Source organism: Cyprinodon tularosa, unplaced genomic scaffold, assembly GCF_016077235.1.
Source record: "Cyprinodon tularosa strain WSP-4 unplaced genomic scaffold, ASM1607723v1 ctg739, whole genome shotgun sequence".
In the NCBI taxonomy this organism is placed as follows: domain Eukaryota; kingdom Metazoa; phylum Chordata; class Actinopteri; order Cyprinodontiformes; family Cyprinodontidae; genus Cyprinodon; species Cyprinodon tularosa.
In genome coordinates, this window is record NW_024039495.1 from 60,029 (window position 1) to 73,086 (window position 13,058).

The 13,058-nt window shown below is 37.2% G+C and overlaps 2 protein-coding genes across 5 annotated transcripts in view; one reads left to right on the plus strand and one right to left on the minus strand.

The window, feature by feature from the left end:
- Positions 1-2,689: 2,689 nt before the first annotated feature.
- LOC119773011 (zinc finger protein 706) lies at positions 2,690-9,887 on the minus strand. 4 transcript variants are annotated; one of them, XR_005279330.1, is made up of 4 exons: positions 9,731-9,883; positions 8,896-9,044; positions 4,469-4,647; positions 2,690-3,590 (listed from the first exon to the last, which is right to left on the minus strand). XR_005279330.1 is itself a non-coding variant. In XM_038269791.1 (3 exons), the coding sequence occupies exons 2-3, from the start codon at positions 9,028-9,030 to the stop codon at positions 4,552-4,554; spliced, it is 231 nt and encodes a 76-aa protein (XP_038125719.1). In that variant the 5' UTR covers positions 9,031-9,044; positions 9,759-9,887; the 3' UTR covers positions 2,690-4,551. The 4 variants fall into 4 exon arrangements, 2 of the variants coding, with proteins under 2 accessions (XP_038125719.1, XP_038125718.1); XR_005279329.1 differs by having other exon boundaries at positions 2,690-4,313; XM_038269791.1 differs by having other exon boundaries at positions 2,690-4,647; positions 9,759-9,887.
- Positions 9,888-10,955: 1,068 nt separating this feature from the next.
- LOC119773010 (grainyhead-like protein 2 homolog) overlaps positions 10,956-13,058 on the plus strand; it is a 47,387-nt gene continuing 45,284 nt past the window's right edge. The window contains exon 1 of the mRNA XM_038269788.1: positions 10,956-11,013. Within this exon, the coding sequence (XP_038125716.1) occupies positions 10,971-11,013 (43 nt within the window). The 5' untranslated portion in view covers positions 10,956-10,970. The remainder of the gene's footprint in view (positions 11,014-13,058) is intronic.

Genomic DNA, 13,058 nt, shown 5'->3' on the forward strand with positions numbered 1-13,058 from the left:
TAAAAACAGTCTGCATGCCTAGGTGCTTGAATTTATACACCTGTGGCCATGGAAGTGATTGGAACACCTGATTCCAATAATTTGGATGGGTGAGCAAATACTTTTGGCAATATAGTGTATATTACATGTACATTGTCAATTTAGCAATTTTGGCACATCTATTTTAATATATTTTATTGTGATGGATTTGAATAATATGTTACATTACATGATTTATAGACTTCATAATGACTATCCAATTTGATGCTATTTTTTCAATTATAACTTAAAGTATTCTACTGATGCTATAAACAGCCAGTGTCTCTCATAGTGATGAATTCATCTTTATTTTAAAAGTCTTAAGTCCCCCAGAAAATGACAACTTCATCATTGTTCGATGCTGTAGCGTACATATTGTTTACATTGCGACCGGTCTAACTAGGGAGTATCAATATGGCAGCCAGTGGCTACACTTCAACCCCGTAATACCAATGGGCAATCGGTAATGCAGTGAATAGAGATCAGTTGCTGGAGGACACAGAAACAATTTTTTTTTTACCATTCTATCTCTATTCTCTAAATTTGACTGGATGATCTGGTTGAACTGTAAAGTGCCTTGAGATGACATGTGTTGTGAATTTGGTGCTATATAAATAAACTGAATTGAATTATTCTCCAACCTCACAGTACCTGTTAACTTTATGCTCTCTCAGCTGGTCAATTTATTGGCCTCTCTCTACTACCCACAGAATTTAACATTTCACCTGTCAGTATTAGATATTTTAGCTTACAGAGTGAGTTAATGCCTGTGACAGGAATTCATTATTATTAAAGGGTTAGTACTTCTCAAGCTCTAATCTAAATCTCCCCAAAAATCCAACAGTGAAAAAGACAGACATTATTCATAGTCTGAGAGCTAAAATCAAATACATTTGTTTGTTCTAATTCAATTCAGTTTATTCATATGGCGCCAATTCACAGCGTACAAAAAGCAGCTGTAAAAGGCGGCCCTGTCTAGGAAACACACAGCCAGGCAGACGAGCTCAGGGCCAGCTCCCATGTCAGAGGATGAAGAGAGCACATCCAGTCAGTCAGTCAGAGAAACAGGACTACACTGGAAAACAGGCCAATCTCCAACATCTATTAAAAAAGGTGTTGATGGCAGCAGCACAGCTGATATTTACGACGGAGTATTAGGGCCACACATAAAGAGAAAAAATATTTTTGCCATGACGAGATTAAACTTAAAGTCGACATGTCAACATTAAACTCAACATTTCGAGAATAAAGTTGAAATGTCTTGTTGAGTTTAATCTCGACGTGTCGACTTTAAACTCGCCCTGTCGACTTTTATGATTTTTCCTTCTGAACAGATGATGTTTTCGGCACAACCTTTTCAGCGTCCTTACACTAATAATCACACTGTGGTTCTGGGCTAAGACTGAGGATTTCCTTATTGCTAAACCCGATTCTAAAGTACAATTTGACCAAATCATCTACACAAGGCATGTCTGATTCTGGATTCTGTGCATGTATCCTGTGCAGCGGTTGGCTCTCTTGAACTAATTTCAACTTTATTGTTGACACGTCGAGATTAAACTCAACATGACATCTCAACTTTATTCTCAAAATGTTGAGTTTAATGTCGACATGTCGACTTTAAAGTCGAAATGTCGAGTTTAATCTCATCGTGGCAAAAATATTTTTTCTCTTCATGAGTGGCCCTAATACTCCGTCGTAGATATTTCTCTCCAGGATGGAGTCACAGCCAAACAGGAACAGACCAGATGAAGCTACTATGAGAAAAAGCAGAGAGAGCAGAACGTTAGAGATTGAACTAACAGATTCTGCAGAGTGGGAGAATAGATAGAATGAAGTAAAATGATGAAAAAGGGGTCCCTATGTCCTCCAGCAGTCTAAGCCCATAGCAGCATAACTATAGAGATAGCTCAGGATAACCTGAGCCAGTCTAACTATAAGCTTAATCAAAAAGGACAGTTTAAAGCCTAGTCTTAAAAGTAGAAAGGGTGTCTGCCTCAAGGACCAAAACTGGTAGTTGGTTCCACAGGAGAGGATCTAATCAAATTTAGATTTCTACATTCACACATTATTTTATGGTGTAGGGTCAGTGTTTTGTTTGCTTTTGACAGGTAAAACGTGATAAAAGAAAACTTTTATAAATATCTGTTCTATCAAAACCGGTTGGCTCAGAAGTGCATTGTTTTGACCCAGTGTTTGCATAGACCCAAGCTCCGCTACAAGCTTCACTGACAAGGAAAAGGGTGTGACCAGACAGCGGGGTGTGCTCTGTATTTCTACGAGACTGCATTAAGTGAAAGTAAAATAAATCTAAAAAAAAAAAGGTAAGATACTGAATGCCTTCATACTACATAGAAATAGCTAAGCTAGAAAACACTTTAATATACCAAAGCAGGTATTATACATGGTTTTTACTAGGTCAATTTTTTTAATTGGTCTGATGGAACAATTTATTCTCTTTGCTTTAATGATCTTATTTAATAAAAAAAATGAATGACTGAAATCATTGGTCTGTGTGTAATTCATTTCTACAATGCTTCAATTAGTGAGTTTGGATCTTTAATCATTCCAATCAATGGCATATTACTTTAAAGTGTCCAGAAACATACACCTTGGCAGACTTCTGCTTGTATATGCAAGAACGTTTATAGAAAAAACCCAGAGCTGAAGATCTGATATAAAAGACCTTTATTAAAAGACTAAACATTACATTACGCTGACATGATATGATTGTTAAAAAAGTAAAAACATGGCAGGTTATCAGTTCAGACTTATAGCACAGTGATACAATGTCAGAGGTTCAATAGTAGAAAGTCCATACATGTTCAAAAATGTCCTTTCTATAAATCAAGTCAGTTAGTTTGACACGATATGAGGTTTATAGATAAATAAGAAGTGAAGCTGTCTGACAGTGTAATGCAATTCAGACTTTTAATGCAGGTTTAGAGTTGGGACACTTTCCACAATCGTGAAAGGAAGAGAAAGACTGCACTTCCCCCATTATTAGACGACTTTAAAGACAGTTTATTATGCTGCACAACTCCCTGGCAAAAATAAATGATCACGAGTATAGTTGTGCTTATGTATCCCACACAGCTTGAGAATCAGAGATGCAGCAGAGGTCAGACGATTTCTTTGCATGGATGGGGTTTGCTGTGAGAAACTTTCAGTCTTCTATTCATCTTTTTCTGCACAAACTCTCACATGAAGTAAACTATATACAATATAAGAACATCTTCAGGGTAGACAGGGAGATCTCATCTAACACAGTGTCTTCAACGTATTCCTCATATCAAAAAACAAACAAACACAAGCTAGAATCTAATGAAAATCTCCAGACAGGAACAAAAATCAGTGCAGCTTGGAAATAAAGGGAAAAAACATTTATCTTTCCAAACACATAATGAATTCAAATATTCTGTAGAATAGCGATTAACCCAAACCTGATACGTGACCAACTGATCTGTCCACAACCGCTAAGGGACACCCTGGATTCAATCATCAGAACTTTGCCAAGCAGAGACGTTTGCAGCCGACTCTGCCACAGTGGGAGACCTGAGATGGTGGAGTGGCTATAAAACAGACAAAATAACTAAATACTGCATACAGTACAGGATGTAAGTGATGAGGGGGTACCAGCATGTTAGGCATCTTTACATCCTTCAGTGATGCCCCTGGATCAATGTTTGGCAGATGAAGATAAAGGAAAATAAAAAATACCACAGACTGGTTGGTTAAGACAATTCAAACACAGAACAATCAGCCGGAGAAACAATCTATATTATAAAGATATTTCTTCTCAAACACTTAATTTACACAGCATCACATAAAAATGGGTACACCCATCACTTTTTTGTATCTTGATAAAAACATATAAGATATGACTCTTTAATACAGTCTGAAGTAGTCAGTGTAGCGCTCGCATGACCGTTTCATTTTACTGGCCACTCAAATGCCTCCAAGCACAGCCGTTATGTCTAGACCATGGGATACAGAAGTTACCAAACCAAAATGTCCAAATTTCGTCAAATCACCCATTTGCCCTCCTGGATGTCCTGTGATTTATTAGCGTTAGAAGGTCTCTAATGCTAATAAATGGGGAGCAGTCATTTTCAGATTGGAGTCCTGGCTCATACTTACCAATACTAGAGGTTCAACATGGTACCTTATGACAAACATACTGCTGTATGAATCCTCTAACAGAAGGGGGAAGAGCCCAAGGTCTCTAACGTCCACCAGCTCTGTGATGTCATCAAGAATACGGAGTAAAATCCCGTGTTTAGACGTTAACGGCTCTGTGTCGAGTTATTTTGAGGGGACAGATAACAAACTGTTATACAGGCGTTTCCCTGACTACCTTATATTGTATCAAAGTGATTTTTTGCCAGTGTTGTTTTATGAAAAGATACAAAAAATAAAATATTTACAAAAACGTGAGGGGTGTACTTACTTTTATGAAATGCCGTCTGTCTGAAACGTTGACGGGTTTGTCCTGAATTAGCTTCAACAGCCTCATTAGGAGAGGTGAGTGTATTACGCCTCCACGCCCACTAACTCCGGGGGCATCGGAGATTTTGGATGTTTGCTTTCAAAGTGCTGCTTGAAGGTCTTAGGATCAGGCATTTGTGTCTGTTAAGAAAAGACAAAAAAGAGGGGAAATTAGGAAACAAAATAGTAACAACAGCGAGCACAGAACTGAGGATGCTTCCTAAAAACACGACGTATTCAACGGCAAGAAATTTTTTCCTGATTATATCAGACAGACAGAGAACTAGAACGATGGAAAATGAAACATGAGTGCCATCCAAAGGTAAAAGTCAGCATTAATCAGCATTTTTGACTTCAGATTGAAGCAGCATTTCAGTTTTACTTGGTTAAAAGGGAAATTTAAAAACAGTGGACAACTAATACCTTTACACTAAAGGTGTCAAAGCAGATGAACAGAATAAACACCTAAAAACTGTTTGCCTTTTGACTCAAATGTGCATTTAACAGTTTGAAAGCATTTAAACACTTTTTTTCTTTTACAAATGAGCCATTTCTAGCTAGATCTGACTGAGGGGAATGATATTGATATTGAAATCTAAACTAAAAATCCATGCAAGCTATTTGAGGCGTGTTCCACACAAAGACGAACACGGTATATTTTCATAAACAAATTGAAAAAGGATAAAAGTGTACACAGACGCTGCAGCAAATATGCCAGAATTACAGCCAAACCGCTGCCACAAACACTGGGCGTAAACACGGCAACATGGCGGTGAAGAGGCAGAGGTGAGCTGACCTACAACATCATCAAAAAAAGATGCTGCTCACATGCAGACACTGAAACTCATGTCATCTGATTTTTCCACTGAGGGACCCGGTTTAAAAAAAATGATTGTTTATGTTCTCCCAGCTCTTATGGTTACATGTCATCTGTCTGTGCAGAGAGTGCCTTAAATGCCTATCAAAAAGCTGTACATTTAAAGGAGAATTCCGGTTTTTAACACTTTTAGCCCATTTTCTGTAGTGTCCAGGATGAAATCGAATGATCGACACCAAAATTTTGACAATTGGTCCTGTCTCTGCTTTTTGGCTCATGCAGAATCCCCCCCCTGGCTGCTTCATAATGGCTTCCATAGTGCATGTCCGATAATGTCCTTAAAACAACCTCAAACGTTCTTTTTTTAAAATATGCTACTCACCGGGTCGTCAGCGCTGTTCAATGACGTTCCAAAAAACAGTTTCGTGAAGAAAAAACGTTCCTGTAGTGTTTTATTTAGCATGTTGTAAATCCCATTGAGTTCTGTTGGAATAGTCAATATCCCTCCGCCACCGGAAACGGAAAGGGGGCCTGTTTACGCTTAGTTGTAGTCTTTTCGCAAGGCCCAAGTGTTTCTGCTTCACTCTGTGTACTCCGACGTCGAGGTGCTAAGGTCTCTGTTAAACACTTTAAAAAACTCTGAAAATTTGTTTGCTATGTCCTACACAGTGGTCCTACATTCCCAAAGTATAGAGACATTGTCGCCAACTAGTGGTCTGGAGTGTGCAACGCTTCAGATTCGAACGGGAAGCTGAAGTTTATAAGCGGTTGTGATGTATCGGAAAAAATAGTTCTGGGATTTACAAAATGCTAAATAAAACAAGACAGGAACGGTTTTTCTTCACGAAACTTTTTTTGGAACGTCATTGAACAGCGCTGACGACCCGGTGAGTAGCATATTTAAAAAAAACAACGTTTAAGGTTGTTTTAAGGACATTATCGGACATGCACAATGGAAGCCATTCTGAAGCAGCCAGGGGGGATTCTATATGAGCCAAATAGCCGAGACAGGACCAATCGTCAAAATTTTGGTGTTGATCATTCGATTTCATCCTGGACACTACAGAAAATGGGCTTAAAAAGTAAAAAACCGGAATTTTCCTTTAACTACTGCCGTCGTCTTTTGGGACACAAGAATTAAATTCTTTAACCTCAGTTATTCAATATAAAAACAGCAAGCCATCAGAGCAGCTCAGCTGTGATTAGCCATTTCTAGATTTACTGAATTATGCTAGGTAAACTAATACAAGGATAGAGTTATATAAAGATCTGTGTCATAGAAACACCTTTCTATGCGGTTAAGGCAGGATATCTCTTTATTTTGTTCTTTCGCAGCTTTATTTCAGTCAGATTTGATAGACAGTGGCTCAACAATCAGACTGTATTAGATTTAGGTCTGGACTTTAACCGCTTGAACATCCTCTGATTCAAGCTCTTCCTCTGCAGCTCTGAGTTTAACATAGAATGTAAACATCTGCTGCTGCAGGCTCAGACACGTTTTCTTCCATTACTGCCCTGCATTTACACACATATTCTGAAAAACTGACCAGTATGTTCCTGTTGAAGACAAAGCATCTCCACAGCATGATGCAAATAAACAAAAAAACAAAACAAAAACAGATTTCGCTCAGATAGTGTGCAGAATTATGGGCTTTTTTATTTTTTATATTTATACCTCATGTGACATTTCACGTGTAGCACTAAGCTCACTGCCAACATCTCCCACCTAAGCTGTAGATTCCTACAGCTCCTACAGAGTTACTTTAGACGGTTCAGCTGCCTGTTTAGATAAATAATCTTCACCAGGAGACATTTAAAGCTTGATTAGATGTAAACCTTCATTAAACTACTCTTCCACGTGTTCTATGTTGTTAGACTGGCTTTTACTTAGCAGTATTATTCTTGGGGCTGCACATAAGAAACAACTTTTTACAATTTTTTGCAAGAAGGTTTAACGAACCTATTTTTCATATTTCACCCATTTTCATAATAATCTGTGAATAATTTTCATAATCCAACTGTGTAGTCTTTCCATGGCTTTTATTACAAGATATTACAACTTTGTTATGCACTTTTGTACTATTATACACACTTTTTATATTGTCTGTTGTATTTTTTATCTTTAACCCTCTTATAGGGCAAGCTACCATTTTTGATCACTTGCATCCCTTTACAAATGGACAAAACCCATATGGTTGAGTAGAACATGATGTAATGATGTAAAATCAAGGTGCCAATGTAAAAAAACTGGCGTTCCCCTTTAATGCCTCTAAGGTTATGTTGTACCAAAAAAAATTTGTTTTTTTGAATCTCAGAGTGTTTTTCATAAATTTTTTATAGAAGCACTTTTGTCATATTTCATAATATATTCAGGCAAGTTGCTGTTTCTTGTTATTAAATGAAATTAATTTTGCCATCAAAATATCCATATCTTTTTATGTTACCAAGGTAATAAGGTCTTGTCCTGGATTCCAATAACACTATTGGCTTGAAATTTTGATTTTCAAAGTGTTTTACTGAGCTCCCTATCAATTGCATTTTCCTTTAACTCTTTGAACTTTAAACTACTGGAACCAGAACTTCCCTGAAGGAGTAATTCACAAAGTTAAGTCCAAGTCTGCTCTATAATTATAAATCCTAATAAAAAGCTTTTCAAACATTAAAGTCGTAGCTAAGCGGCTGTTCCAACCGATGCAATTCCGAATTCTCCAGAGTTGTGCACGACTTTACATGAGTGAAGTGAATGCGATTGGTCGATTATCAAGGCGGCAGGATTGTTGTGGTGGAAGGTTTGCAAGCACGTTTGATTGTGGCCGGTGTCTCGGAAGCATCTGGCTAACCAATTAGCAACTTAGTGCTAGTAGGTTCCCAATGGGAAATTCCATTGGGACCAAGTAGCACTAAATTGTTGACTTAGAATCGACACTCTCAAGGAACAATATGGACAGCGGAAACATGCAAGAGGAGGAGAGTTTTGTGTTGGAGGTCGTGGATGAGTCTCCTCCGTCATCCATTTTTTATTTAGAGGAGGAAAGCGGGGACGAAGATGTTGTGGAAGAGGACGCCAGGGCGGCAGAAGCTTGGTTTGGTGTAGAAGGCTTCCAGCCGTACATGTTTGAGCCCTTGCCTCGCAACGCTGCCAGTTCTGTTAGCTCTACGCCTGCTGAAGACACAGACGTCCATCCCCGTGAACACTGGGACGGAACTCAATGGGAAAGGAAATTATTCTTATTTCAACCATTGCATATATTAGCCGCGACATATGAATATAGATGCTATGACCGAAAAAATTTGATTGACAGATGACAGTTGATATATGATTGGCCGAATTTAGGTGTTCAGGCTGATGTATAACTAACTGGCCTGCATAAGATAACAGATTTTAAGACAGGATTTTCTTTTTAAATAGAAATTTTCTAACTTTTGGGACAATTTCATCTGATAAAGAGCATATTTATATACATGCTTAAGCAAGAATGATTTGAGATTTAAATATGATTTCCCCTTCAACTTTAAAGCCTTGCAGCTGCCCAGCTTGATAACGAATACTGTGCGTTTACTGCTTTCCATACCCGGCATACAGTGCAGGTATACACCAAGGCAGCCTTGGCTGCTGCCTTCTGGTCATGCCCTTTGCTCTTCTTTATCTCCGCCTGCTTTTTGGCATTTTTCTGCTGGGACTGAAACTTCTGGTGCCCACGGGCCATATCTGGTGTCACACCTGGAGAAATCAGACATGATGCCACCATCAGATATAGGTCCAAATGAGTATTTAAACTGGCTGGCAAACTATAAGTGGTTAAAAAAGGAGAAAATTAAATGTTAAAAATTCATTGAAAAATAAAATAGGATGCTGATATGTTTCAAAATGTGTAAAACAAAGTATGTGTGCAACATCCAGCAGAATTGGGTTAATTAACTATTTTTAGGTCAGAGGGATAAGGCAATTAACTTGGAAATTTCCCCAAAGAAAATGATACAGCTGACATAAATTCAGTATAACTGGGTCACTTTCTTTGGTTCTATGAACCATGTTTGACTCGATATCAACAGGGAGACTAGAGGGATATAATATTACCACCAGTAGCCCTAACAATAGCACAAACCGCCTCTAAAAGCACATAATAGTAAATGAACAGAGCACCGGAAGGCTAACACTTTAGCCTAGCTGCTAGCATCAAGCATTATTTAAAGGGATTAAAACGGTGGGGCTAAACTTAGAAGGTAAAACTAAAAACAGCAATTTATTAGATAATAACAACATGAATATAAATGCTAACTCTTTGTTTCTTTAAACCATTATAAACACACATTTCATTAGCCGGTTACTAAACCATGCAGCTAGATTAGCTACTAGCAGGAGTAATGCGTAGAAATTATGTACGTAAATTTCGGTATTTGACTTACGTAAACAGAGCATCTCTAAATGGCTTACCGATCAAAATAATCGTATTAATCTCAAGAGCCCCCCAATGATAAAATCAAACAAACGCCAGCTTCCTCTGCACCATCCGCGGCTACCGAACGGCTTGCCTACAGCGCTCTATTGCGCATGCTCAAAATGTGCTGCCTTCACGGTCGTGACTAATGGCTCGGGAATATATAAATATTTTATTTTCAACACGTAAATGCAGCACCATTACTATCGAAACTATAAAACAGTTGGGTTAAGTGACACCACTAGTGTGCTCAAGAATAACACTAACTTACTTAAACATATTTTAATAAAGTAAAAGTATTTTACTCCAAGAAAATATTCAAGCAATTGTGAAAAATCTTAAAAACACACAAAAAACCCAACAAACCTTAATATAGCACTCAGTGAAATACTTTGAAAATTAAAATATCAACCCAATAGTTTTATTGGAATCCAGGAAAGAGCCTTATTGCCTTTGTAAAAATAATTAAATATGGATATTTTCATGACAAAAAATTATGTCAATAACAAAAAATGCCAACCTGCCCTAATATATTCAGAAAAATACCAAAAGTGCTTCTATAAGAAATTCATGAAATACTCTGAGAATAAAAGAATTTTTTTTTTTGTACAACATAACCTTAAAGGCATTAATGCTGATACTGGCACTTACATTTTGTATACCATTGCCCTATAAAAGATTACAATCTCACCTGAGTAACTTAGACTATTTCCAAATGTATTTGTCAGATTTTTAAAATAAATAAATAAAAAATAAAAATCAGTGTAAATTCTGGTATTTTTAAGAATAAAATAAATGAACATGTAACACGATTACACAATATCAAATTCATAGCAGAAGAAAAGCGGTCCCAGATCATTTGTAAACAATGATAAAACATGTTGCTACCTTGATTATAATATGTAGCTTGCTGTATTTGTTTTACTTGATCTAGGAGGCTGAGCAGGTAGAAAATAACCTTAGAAAACACAGCTGGTTTACCAACATGAGGTCTCATTTTAATACGCTGTTTCTGTTCTGTTCTTGTCTATTCCATTCTTTTCTTTTTGTCATCCTGCTTCTTTTTCATTTGCCAGACGGGGGGAATGGCAGTCTAGTGATGCGGGCATAAGGCTTGAAATCCCGAGGTCATGAGTTCAAGCCCCATCCCCTCAGACTGCCACTCTGGGTCCCTGAGCAAGACCCTTAACCCCTGATTGTTCCCCACGATGGCAGCCCACTGCTCCCCAAACGGATGGGTAAAATGCAGAGGTAAATTTCTCCAATGTGAGATCAATAAAGTTAAAATATTATTACTCAAGTAAGCAAAAAAGTGCAGTACAGTAAAATGGCTTCTAATAGTACAAAAAAAAACAAACTCAATAGTAAATCTTTTTCATTAACAGATTTTCATGCAGATGCAACAGATTTAACTAATTTGTATAATTCAGCTGCTTTACTCTGAAATGACATGTGAGGATGCTAATTTAACGCTATAGCCACCTCTTATATCGTATTCAAAATTAAATAAAAATATTATGCATGTTAACGAATAATGCCTAATTTATGCAGTTTACACATTTTAATGTGTCCTGCCTGAATAGTGTTGGCATCAATTTATAGTAAAGTAATAAATCTGTGGTTGTAAGATGAAATGCCTGCCACTAGATGTCAGGGTGCAGCCTAAAAACACAGGCACTCTGCAAGATGACCTTAGGTTGAATAATTGGTTTGTGGCAAGTTTGGATTTTGTATTAACAAAAATTATTCACTTCACCTTGCTATTATGATGCATATTAAACAACTGAATATTAAACATAAACCAAACTAAAGTCGCCTCCAGGATCTATAACCTAAAACTGTTTGAACAGTCAGTTCATAAGTATATGATAATACAAACGGATTGAAAATTCAGAATGACAGCAGATAAACAAGTGCAGTGATAAAATAAACTTTACAAGTCAATATTTTCTTGCAGTGTTAAAGTAACATTGCACTTAAAGTAACACTTTAAGAGTGCATTTGGTCCCACTCGGAATTAGTGTTAAATTAGAACTCGATGTAGCTTACATCTTACTCCAGTTGTTGTAATAACTCTGACACTACATATTTAACACTGTGGATTTTTACTAAGGAGTTAAGTTTTCTGTTGCAGTCAGGTTTTATAAATTGCAGTATTTCAGATAAATTGTGCAGGACAATGTGTTCAGTGACTGACAACAATCAAAGCCTTCCTGCTGTTTTGCTCATTAACAGGTCCTGAAGAAAGGATAGTGATCTCTCAGTTCCCCTCACCATCCTTTACAGGGCCTTCACTGAAATATAGATTTGTGAGGTGCTGTTAAGATGACTCTTTACCATCAGATCTACAGACTTCTTTATTCTTTGCAGAAATCACTGGAAAAACTAAAGCATACAAACAATAAAATACAATAACATGGGCTCATGATGTAAACAAACAAAAGGCAACCATTTAGACATTTTTAAGTAACTTACACAATTTATCAGCATAATTTAAAATCCGTTTTACACAGAAATGCCAAAAATCAAACAATGGTATATGGAAACGTTTTCAGGTAGCCCAGTATCTGTCAGGGTTTGGTTGAGGTTTTGAGGACCCAAATGTAGAGGCAGGAAGGCAGAGGTGAGTTCTTGAAGAAAGCAAATGAGGCATGAATCCAGAAATCAAACATAAAAATCTAAAACAAACCAGAACCATGGAGACATCAGGGAAAACAAGCACAAGGAGCCAGGGAGAGACGAGGAACCAGCACGGAGGAATTGCACAGGAAGTGTATTTATGGCTGACTGAGCAAAGGCAGGACTATCAGCTGATTTAGAGCAGTAGTGAACAGAGGATTCTAGAAAGGAGCTAGGGAAAAGGAGACCAACACAAGAGGGCAACAAAGAAAAAACCTAAGAACACAAATACATAAAAAACACAACAAAATAGGAATTAAATCAATACAACTAGAAAACAAAGAAAAACATAAATCAACGTGAAACTGAAACCTCAAAGAAAACTTAGCAGAACCAAGACCGTGACAGCATCATTACACAGTTCAAATTAACATGGCAAACAATACTGAAGATTTTCACGACATCCCAAAAAGCCAGTTGTGAAACAGAAAAAAAAACACTTTAAATGCTAGAACACAGATATTTTTAAAGAACTGAACCAGGATAATCTTACAAATCTCTCTCTCACCTATTAGTCAGATTAGCAAGCCAAGTAAAAAAAAAAAGTGAAAAAAATAAAAACAAAAAGCAGAGTTTTTTTTTTTTTTTTTTTTTTTGGGGGGGGGGGGGGTAAAAGT